The following is a 10,850-nucleotide window of genomic DNA, read 5'->3' on the forward strand; positions in this document are numbered from 1 at the left end:
TTACTCAGGCCTTTAATGCATGGCTGTTTCCCTTGCAGTCACCCCTCCTCCATAACTTAGGGTTGCCAGGTCCCGCTTCGCCAGGTGAACTGATCTCTATCTGCTGGAGATCAGTTGTAACAGCAGGCGATCTCCAGCTAGTACCTGGAGGTTGGCGACCCTACCCCAACTACTTCAGGGATTTGTTTTGATTATGCATACATTTTCTGAGCTTCAGAGGCCGCCTTGCTCTTCCCACACATTTTCCCCACATTTCCTGGATGATGTTTAGCCAGCATCAAGAAAACACAGGGGAAATGCATGGAAACACACAGGGAGAGCCAGGCAACCTCTGAAGGTCGGAAAATACACACATATTCAAAACAACGCCCCGATGTAGTAGGGAGGGGTTGCCGTGAGGAAAACAGCCATGTGTAAAAGGCTCTGTTGACACAGATGTACAGAGAAGGAAAAATAGTGTCTGCGAGCTGCTTGTGATGGCTGCCATAATTTCCAGTAAAATGTGGCATCAGGGCATTAGGAAGGCATAAGAAGAAGCAGCAAAGGTTGAGATAGTCAGCTGGTAGGGCTGCCAACCTCCAGGTACTAGGTGGAGATCTCCCGCTATTACAACTGATCTCCAGCTGATTGAGATCAATTCACCTGGAGGAAATGGCCGCTTTGGCAATTGGACTCTATGGCCACCCTCCCCAAACCCTGCCCTCCTCAGGCTCCGCCCCAAAAACCTCCCACAGGTGGTGAAGAGGGACCTGGCAACCCTATCAGCTGGAGACTTTTAGCTGGCCTAATGTCATCTGCTGGGACCTTGTAGAAAAACAGAGACCTGTCCTATCATAAGAATGACTGTGGATGAATATACCTAGCCAAATAATGTCAGTTAGTTCAAGGAAATGCTGGTGTGTTTTGCCTGGATATGGGAGGTTCCTAGCCTGGTATCCATCACAGGAGGATTTATCAACATTCTCAGATTTATCAGTATTGGGGATAAACATGACTGGCAAGAATTAAAGATGTGTAGATGTAGTTCACCTTGTTGTGTGTTATACTTGTATTACAGTCAAAAACATAGCACCTGAAACACATGCTCATCCTTCACTAGTTCTTATTTCTCCTGAAGATAAATGTAACTCAGCTCAGCCTAGCATACACTTGCGGGCTCTACTATCAACAGAGACTCGTGAATCAATTACAGCCTTTGATTTACACACGGGCCCAGCTATTATCCTCTATGTTTTATTCATGTCACTAAAAGGAGAGCAGCTCTAAAAAAGAAACCATTTTGATGCTCTCATCATCTTCGATAAAGCTCAATAGTATTTAAAGCCAGGACAGCGACATACATCAAAAGTTCACTCATACGGTCTACAACACTGTCATTGTCCAAGGTCATCCTCATAACTGAAAGACTCTAGATCAGTGGTACCCAGTTAAATGATTAGAGAAGCACCACCGTTCATTTAGATTTGCTTCCTCGGGGCCATCACCCATTCCACACATCTGTTGTTCCTGTTGGCTGTGAGGGCCTCCTAGCCTCCGTTGCCATGTTCAGAGAAGGACCATCACTCAGAGGTAGTTGTGTGTGTGTTCCATCTGGCAACTCCACTTTTAACGGCTCTTGTGTAGCAGCAACATCTTTGTCTGAGAGCAACAACCACTAGACCCAGTTCTGACAGACCATTAGTCCTATTCAAAACGAGGCAACTCCTTATATTTCTGGGCTTTTTGTAAGATCGTACACCATCTTTGATTTATATTGTGGTGGGTTTTCCCTTTTCTTTTTACACTGTGGAAGTGCAGGAAACATGGCAGCCAGGACTGGGTCTTGTTCACAATGCTCACACATTGCTACACCTTGGGTTTCCAACTGCTAGAAACCAATTATAGTAAAGAAAAGGTATGCATCTAATATTAAGGAGGCCGCAGAAATTCAGCAGTCCAGTTAAAGATCCTTGGTGCATCTGATATGGCCCTTGGACCATATCATATTGAAGAAAATGGTCCTTGATGTCCTAACCTCTATTTGTAGGGACAGCACTTTTATTGATGCCACAAAAGGAATGGGCTTTCCTTTCTTGGGCTTCCTATGTTCCTATACTTCTGCTAGTCAGGAACAGCATGACGTGCAGGAAGAATGGAGCAAGCGAGGCTGTAGCAAGCCAAGGAAGACCAAAGCAACAGGAAATAACAGCAACGAGGGGAGGGCAGGAACCAGAAAATCCAGCCGACGTGGAGACAAGTGTGAGGTGTAGCTGATCCCAAAAGATGACTGAGATGCAGAAAGAAGGTCAGTCATCAAGAGAAACAAGGGACAGCTGGCTGGGACTGCTACCAGAATGGGATTAGAGCTGAAGGAAGCTGGCCTGATAGGTCTTGTGGCAAGAAAAGATATAGGAAGAAATGTCACAAGACCCAAACACTTCTGGATCCATTTTAAGACCACACCAAAAAGCCATGATCAAGTGCAACATATGAGCATAGACTCTGTCCCAAATTTTTAAAAACCCACGTGAAACTATCCAAAAAAGATGTGGACTCACTTTTCGTATGCCAGTCATTGTATAGGCATGGCCCACTACCAGCCCATTCTCGAGGACTCTTGTTTTCTGTATAGAGGGATATAAAAAAAACAGCCATTGAGTTTAACCATGCTCTCAACCATGTTCCCTAGTGGTTAATGAAGCAACATGATCTGTGTTTATGAGAAAGCAGCTGACACTTGGCTCTTGGTAAGAGCCTTATGCAGCTTGAGTGAAACTCCTTAGGATACTCTCTGTTCGGCCTGTTCAGTTCCGTTCAGTTTATTTCGATACAAGATCAGCTTGAAAAGTATTAATACAAACAGTAAAAACTGCCACATACAATACCAAGACCAACAAAAAAGATTTATATGTGCCATTTTAAATTCTCGCACACAATTCACATTAGAAGGGGTCAGTTATTTGAAGACTCAACCATCTGCTTTCATATTGCACATGCCATTAGACAAATTTCTGTGACATTATGAGTAATTTCTTTAGAGAAGTCTGAAAGGAGGAGGGCAGTGTAGAATTGCTCTGATCTTTCTGGGTAATGTATTAAAATCAATGTAAAATCAATGTAATATATTGGGAACGTATATCATTACAGTAAAAAAGGTAAGGTAAAGGTCCTGTGTGCAAGCACCGGGTCATTCCTGACCCATGGGGTGGTTTGCCAGGGCCTTCCCCAGTCATCTTCCCTTTACCCCCAGCAAGCTGGGTACTCATTTTACCAACCTCGGCAGGATGAGTCAACCTTGAGCCGGCTACCTGAAACCAGCTTCCTGAAACCAGCTTCCGTCAGGATGGAACTCAGGTTGTGAGCACAGCTTGGACTGCAGTACTGCAGCTTACCAATCTGTGCCACGGGGCTCCTCAATCATTACAGTAGGGACAGTGTAATAATATGTGATCAATTGCCTCAACCTTTTCCGTTTGACAAGGGCAAACACATTGGGAATAAGGAATGCAAAGGTATCTGCCTTCCAGAAGAGCTGAGGACAAGGCAGTGAAACGTGCCAAAGTGAAGATTCTCCGGTACTTAGGTATCTCTAAGGAAGTGAGAATTTTTTTTAGCATGGTGCATTAAAGTAAGGTACCACTGCAACCAGGATCTGTCAGATTGAAAGGCCAGGTCCCAGATCTGTTGCTTGTTTCTTTGGTTTTCTGGAAGTCTAGATGTAATAAGGATAAGGTGGGAGGGGGAGAAGCCATACTCTTGTAATTTTCTTTCTACCACTGTTTGGCCTGTTATGAAGTTAGGGGGGATGACTCATCTGCCAAATGAAGAAAAGTATTCAGCTTTTTAAAACAAGAGTGAGGTAGGGCATCAATAGGAGTTTGCAAGATCATGGGTGGTGTAAAGAGATGAAACAATGACAATTATTCACTCTCTCTTCTCTCAGCACAACAAAAAAAATCAGAATCAAATGAGTAGGCTGCATTTTGTTAAAAAAATAAAGAAGACAAAATTATGTCTTTTCTCAACACATAATTAACTGACTGAATTATTGCCAGGGGATGCCATAATGAATACTAGCACAAACAGTTTTAAAGGGATTAGATAAATATAGGCCAATCAGTTGTTATTGGCAGAGTCCCCAAATTGCTGTTTCTTGGGGCTTCCAACCTCTGGAGATTAACCACAGTTGGTGGATATTACTGCCCTTGAACTTCATTGTGGCATTTGCCTGGCCACAGTCTGAAAGCAGCATCTACTCACAACTGTGGCATAACACAAGCAGGGCATGGACTAGATTAGACTGGAGGCCCTTTCTCACATTACCATGTTAAGAAAGTATGTGTGAGCTAAATGGAGAATCTTCCTCTAAGGACGACATCTGCCCAATGCTAAGGACTTTGATCTGCTTATGAGTGCCACCTTGGGGAGATTTTCACCATTAAGTCCGCCCCACCCGCACACTGCCACAATAAACAGGCCTCCATTTCACACCCTGGGATGTGTATGATTACAGCAGCAGCACAGCAGGAGGCGAATTTGTTACTTACTGTAATGATTTATTCCCACCACTGATGTCTTAGATAGCCTACACACAAATGGAAATTGACTGAGGGATGGGTGGGGGGAGGAGAGCTAAATGATCGTTTTGCCGTTCACATTAGGAGGGAAATTGTTCTGGGCAAGAACCCAACCAGAAATCCATGTAACAATAACTCATCAAGAGCCAATGTGATTTAACAGAAAAAGTGTTAATTTGGGTTGGGGAAAGATATGTTCAAGTCACTGGCCAACTCTTACCCTCACTGGTGATCTTGGGCCAGTCACTATCTCTCAGCCAATTTACAGGGAATTATGAGGATATAATGGGATAACCTCCAGTTACACTCTTTGGAGGAAAGGTGAGACATGTGATTGATGGTGGAGATCCTGTAGGGTTTTTCTTTTTTCATCTTCTGGGCATGGAGTAGGGGTTAATGGGGATTTGGGGGGAGGGAGTTGTGAATTTTGCAGGGGGTGGACTAGATGACCCTGGTGGTCCCTTCCAACTCTATGATTATTAATAATGATAATAATTCTTACCCCTACATGGGTCTGGCAGCCTATCAGAGATCTGCTGTAAGTTGCTCTTGTCAATATATCCCAGAGGTCAGGTGGGGCTTCAGCCAGTTTTATTGTGATGTTCACTCCACCAGTAAAGTCTACCAGAGCTTCTGATACTTGCCCAATCTGTAAATCTTCATAGGAACCACACAGCCTGTAAAGAAAGTTAGTGCAAGCATTTTTTTCCATCTATTTGCTCAACTAATTGCAATATAGTTACCAAGGAACAACACCAAAGATTTTGGGATGGGTCCCATGTTACATCCAGATAATTCCTTGTATAATGTTTGTGTTCACTTACTTGGCATAAGCCTTTTCCAGAAGAGCTCCCCAGAACAGGTTTTTATAAACAGATGAGAGAAAAACAAGTTGACCGTCTTCATTTACTGGTAGTCGATCATCTACTACCACATCAACCCATCTACCAAAATGCCAAAACTGAAAAACAAAAGGAACGTATTAATCTTCTTCAGTGGGTAAGCACATGGATGTTTCTAAGAGGAGTCAGACATTTTTGAAGAGAGAAAAACAACAATACATTTTGCTGACTCATTGCTATAAGGTGATTATTATACGACCGCCAAAAGAAGATCTCTGGCAAAAATAACAAAATCTGATCAGTAGAATTTGGGCCAGATGAGACTCAGATTTATTTCAAAGGTCTCCTGTGAAGCACTGAAGCAATTATTCAGGAATTTGGAACTCAGATCAGTTTGCTACATTCAATATCTCAAATTTAAAGATTAACAGTGCTATCCTAAACAGGGTTAAGCCTTTCTAATTCCATTGAAGTCTATGGAATTAGAAGAATAAAACTGTTTTTAGAATGGCATTGTAAGAGATGCATCTGATTTAAGAAGCTCTTGCCACAATGAATTTGTTAGCCTTTATGATGTCATATGTCTTTTTTGTTGCAACGGATTCATTTATTTATTTAAAACATTCTTTGCCACCTTCACCCTGACCTGGATAGCCCAGGCTAACCTGATCACATCAGATCTCAGAAGCTAAGGTCAACCCTGGCAATATTTGGATGGGAGACCTCCAAGGAATACCAGGGTTGTGACGCAGAGGAAGGCAATGGCAAACCACCTCCCAATGTTTCTTGCCTTGAAATCCCCAGCAGAGGTTGCCATAAGTCAGATCTGACTTGATGGCAAAACAAATGCCACCTTTATACACAAATCAGAGTCCCCAGGGCGATGGATACTAAAACATTTCAAACATTAAAAACAATGCTCAAAATGCAAATATATAAACATTATTTAAACAATTAAATAAAATATATAAACACATGAACACATAAGGGCTAATAAGACTTAATGAGAGAACATCTAACCAAACAAAAAAGTCTCCACCCATTGGCAGAAGACAGCCCAATCTCCCTGGAGAGGAAGTTCCAAAGTGACCCAAGCCATATAGAACTTTAAAGATCAACACCAACGCCTCTTTAGGGGGAGTGCAACCCTATCCAGAACAGGATAGATCCTAATTTCTGGGTCAAACCCTTCCCCCCACCAGTATCACTTCCATTTTGTCAGGATTAAATTTCAGCTCGTTAGCTTTCATCCATTCCAAAACTGCCTCTGGGCATATATTCAGTTTCCACAACCTCCATGGAAGCATGAGATAGAGCTGAATGTCATCTGCAAATTGGTGGCAACTCAGCGTAAAACTATGGAAGACCTCACCCAGCGGCTTCACATATACATTAAAAAGCATGGGGGACAAGATGGAATTTTGTGGGACATCATAGGCCAGAGGCCAAGGGCTGAGCAGTAGTCCCTCAGCACTACACTTTGAAACTTACCTTCAAGGTAAAACCAAGACCACTGTAAAACAGTGACTCACAATCCTGGAAGGTGGTCTACAAGGATATCATGATTTATGGTATCAAAATCCTCCAAGAGGGCCAGGGGAATTACTAGGGTCACACTCCTCCGGTCCATCTCCAGATGGTGGGGAGCAGAAGGAGGCAGGAGGGGAGAAATGACTGGGCGGGGGGGGGGGGAGAGACCTCAGGCAGGGAGAGCAGGTGCAGAAGGACTGCTCCAAGAAAGACAGGAATTCAAAAATACCCACCCATACCCTGGGCAAGCCAAAACAATAGTTGCACCCACCATGCCATGTCACTAGGGTTTCCAGGTCCCTCTTTGCCACTTGCAGGAGATTTTGGAGGTGGAGCCTGAGGAAGGCAGGGTTTGGAGAGGGGAGGGACTTGAATGCCATAGAGTCCAATTGTCAAAGCGGCCATGTTCTCCAGGGGAACTGATTTCTATTGGCTGGAGATCAGTTGTAAGAGCAGGAGATCTCCAGCTAGTATCTAGAGGTTGGCAACTTTACATGTCATGATCCCAAAAGTGCCCACAGGCTCAAAAAGGTTGGAGACCACCAAATTAGGCCATCTTTAGGGGACTGATGCCCACCTTGAAATGGAATATGCCAGCATACTTCTTCCTCTCAAAGCTTTGGTTTTGTGGCACAACTTGAGACAAGATATCTTGATGAAAAGTCAAAGCTTCCAAGGCAGCCAAAAACCAGCAATCTCCTATACCAAGAAAGAAAATCAGCAAAAAGATCTGCATGTAATATTTTTGAGTACTCGAAGAGAAGACGATATAGATATTTATTAATTATTACCATTAACATGGAACAAAATGATTTAGGCAAAATGTATCTAAAATCTATTTTGCAATGTCTTTATTGCAATTAAAATTCGACTGGAAAGTAGACCGTTTATGAAATGATGCATTTTGAAATTAGCTTTCAATACAATTATCTACTGTGTCTGTATTATTTTCAGACTTTGCTGTGCTTTATAGATCCTTGGCTTGTTTCTGCCCAGACAGTTTCGCTCTTGAAATATTTGGCTTGGTGACTTAGAGGCTTTAAAAAATCCATCATCGCTCTATAAAATAACAAATGAGCAATAGTAAAGAGAGGTGATTCTAAAGGAAGTGACAATGAAATATGATTCTAAAGTAAAGAGAGGTGATTCTAAAGGAAGTGACAATGGCTTCCAGGTTAGCATTTTTAAAAAATGATATCCAGATTCATTAATATCAAGAGCTACTAGCGATGACGCAAAATAGAATTTCCATACAAAGGTTGCACACTGCTAGGGTTGCCAACCTCCAGGCACTAGCTGGAGATCTCCTGCTGTTACAACTGATCTCTAGCCAACAGAGATCAGTTCACCTGGAGAAAATGGCCGCTTTGGCCATTGGACTCTATGGCATTGAAGTCCCTCCCCGCCCAAACCCAGCCCTCTTCAGACTCTGCCCCAAAAACCTCCTGCCAGTGGCGGAGAGGGACCTGGGAACCCTACATACTGCTGAAGCTGCCTTATACTGAATCAAACTATTGGTCCATCTATCCAGGGGCCTGACTGTACAGATTTCTATGCAGGAGTTAAAGTTGCTAGCTTCCAGGTGGGCCTGGATGTCTCCCAGAATTACAACTGATCACCAGACTACAGAGATCAGTTCCCCTGGAGAAAATGGCTTCCTTGGAGGGTGGACTCCATGGCAATATACTATGTTGAGGTCCTTCTCCTCCCTAAACCCTGCCCTCCCTACAATCCACACCCAAATCTCCAGGAATTTCTGAACCTGGAAATGGCAACCCTCGCAGAAGTCCAAGGCTCAGTCCCTGACATCTCAGGTGGCAGGACTGTCAACGTTGCCTTAACGTTAGCATGATCCTTGTTTGCCCAACCAGTGAATCTTGTAGCTGGCAATACAATTTAGATATCCTATTTCAGTTGTTCTACACATATACCATAGCCATAACAAGGGGAGGGGGAGCCCATACCTATCAGTCCTTGACACAGGGCAAGGCGTTTGGTGTGTGCATCGTAAAACACTGGAGTCTTATGCAGCTCCTGGAATTACAAAAACAAAATAAAATGACAGCCTTAAAAGAAAATGCTAAGCCGTATAGTTTGACACTTCAGGCTGCAAGGCATGAACGAGGACGGTGGAATTATTATTTTTTGAACAATGCCCTGTGGTACATTTTTATGACAGCATAAACAATTGCTTTGACTTAAAAATATAACCCAGGTCACTCAGTGTTAACTCTGGACAATCCACACTCAAGATATAATGATAAAACTGGGCCTCCTATTCACCCTTGGAATTGTAACCTGGAACTCCTACACTGCTCTATATTGTGCTCTTACACCATTCAGGGTGGCTCACAACAATGCAAGCTCATAAGAAAATATGCAAAATTACGAATCTCACAATTCAACACTTAAATCGTTCAAACCACATCACTGCCCTTTCTCACTATCCCACCTGCTCCACTCCCTTTTTATTCAAACACTTCTATTCTGCCTTTTCTCCCCTGAAGAGGGGTTATGCTTAGGGTTGCCAACCTCCAGGTACTAGCTGGAGATCTCCTGCTATTACGACTGATCTCCAGCCGACAGAGATCAGTTCCCCTGGAGAAAATGGCCGCTTTGGCAGTTGGGCTCTATGGCACTGAAGTCCCTCCCCTCCCCAAATTCCTCCCTCCTCAGGCTCTGCCCCCAAAATCTCCTGCCAGTGGTGAAGAGGGACCTGGCAACCCTAGTTATGCTGCTAAAGTAGCATCTATCCTTCCATACTTCCACTGCCTCTTGCTCATCCTGTTTATATATAAATATCTACTGGAATAGTTATATCTTGCCTTGCTTTGTGGTTCAAGGTTGCTGAAAATCAAGTGATTCACGGGCAGCAATCATGTGACTCATGTGCAGTGATTTTGGCAGCAGTTTCTCCCAAGAAAACAATGTGTGAGGTACTTCTAGCAGGAAGGACCAAGCAGCCCAGAGATCGAGCACTGCAGTTGCCACATATGGACTGTATCACCCATGCTGTTGTGTTTGAATTAGCAGCAAACCACATGGTGATCTGTCCTGTGTGCTTTCCCGCGGTCAGGCGTTCCCGTGATTCGGAAAACCTGACACTCACAACCCCTGGGTGTGGAAGAGTCTTCATCACTTACGTGTGGCCTCTTCCACTGTAGTTTCTGAGGCAGTTTCTCAAGGAGCGGCCCTGTTCCAATGGACCTGATATCAGCTGGGAAGTTCTCATCCTCAAAGAGGCAATTTTTCTTCAAGCACTCCTCGAGCAATGTACGGTAGTCCTGCTGGCGAAGACTACTCAACTTTTGAACAATTCTCCTTCTGCGCAAGGGCCGTGGTTGCTTCTTGAACCGCCGTGAAACCCACTCCAGAAAGGGCATGGTTGTGTTGTCGTGGGGGGAAATTCCCAGCTATGAATACCTCGGAGTTTGCCTCTGCAGAGATCTGGATATTTTCCTCTACTCTCTCATGACGGGATAGGGCTTCCTTCGCACAGCTCACACCTGCCAAAAATAATGGGAAAATATGTAACCCTACATAAGGTTGCCAACTCCGGATTGGGAAATACCTGGAGATTTTGGGGGTGGAGCCGGAGGAGGGGAGGGTTTGGAGAGGAGAGAGACTTCAATGGGGTATAATGCCATGGAGTCCAATTGCCAAAGCGGCCATTTTCTCCAGGGGAACTGATCTCTATCGGCTGGAGATCAATTGTAATAGTGGGAGATCTCCAGCTACTACCTGAAGGTTATGTGAGAGGGCAGCACGAGGCTCAAAAAGAACTTAAATATATATAGAAAGACAATGCTAGCTTAGAAGGCCAATAAATTTATATTAGTATGAGTATCCCAAAATAAGCAAAACAAAAAAAAACTCACGGGTGTATCGTGTTAATGCACACTTCCATTGCCTCGTAGGGCTT

At 43.8% G+C, this 10,850-nt stretch overlaps 1 protein-coding gene across 1 annotated transcript in view; it reads right to left on the reverse strand.

Moving 5' to 3' along the window:
• LOC130480742 (calpain-14-like) overlaps positions 1 to 10,311 on the reverse strand; it is a 50,280-nt gene extending 39,969 nt beyond the window's left edge. Inside the window, exons 1-6 of the mRNA XM_056853365.1 lie at positions 10,072 to 10,311; positions 8,893 to 8,962; positions 7,506 to 7,627; positions 5,381 to 5,517; positions 5,059 to 5,233; positions 2,538 to 2,603 (exon numbers count right to left, since the gene is read on the reverse strand). Of these exons, the coding sequence (XP_056709343.1) occupies positions 2,538 to 2,603; positions 5,059 to 5,233; positions 5,381 to 5,517; positions 7,506 to 7,627; positions 8,893 to 8,962; positions 10,072 to 10,311 (810 nt within the window). The remainder of the gene's footprint in view (positions 1 to 2,537; positions 2,604 to 5,058; positions 5,234 to 5,380; positions 5,518 to 7,505; positions 7,628 to 8,892; positions 8,963 to 10,071) is intronic.
• Positions 10,312 to 10,850: the final 539 nt, after the last annotated feature.

Source organism: Euleptes europaea, chromosome 7 (genome assembly GCF_029931775.1).
Source record: "Euleptes europaea isolate rEulEur1 chromosome 7, rEulEur1.hap1, whole genome shotgun sequence".
Lineage (NCBI taxonomy): Eukaryota > Metazoa > Chordata > Lepidosauria > Squamata > Sphaerodactylidae > Euleptes > Euleptes europaea.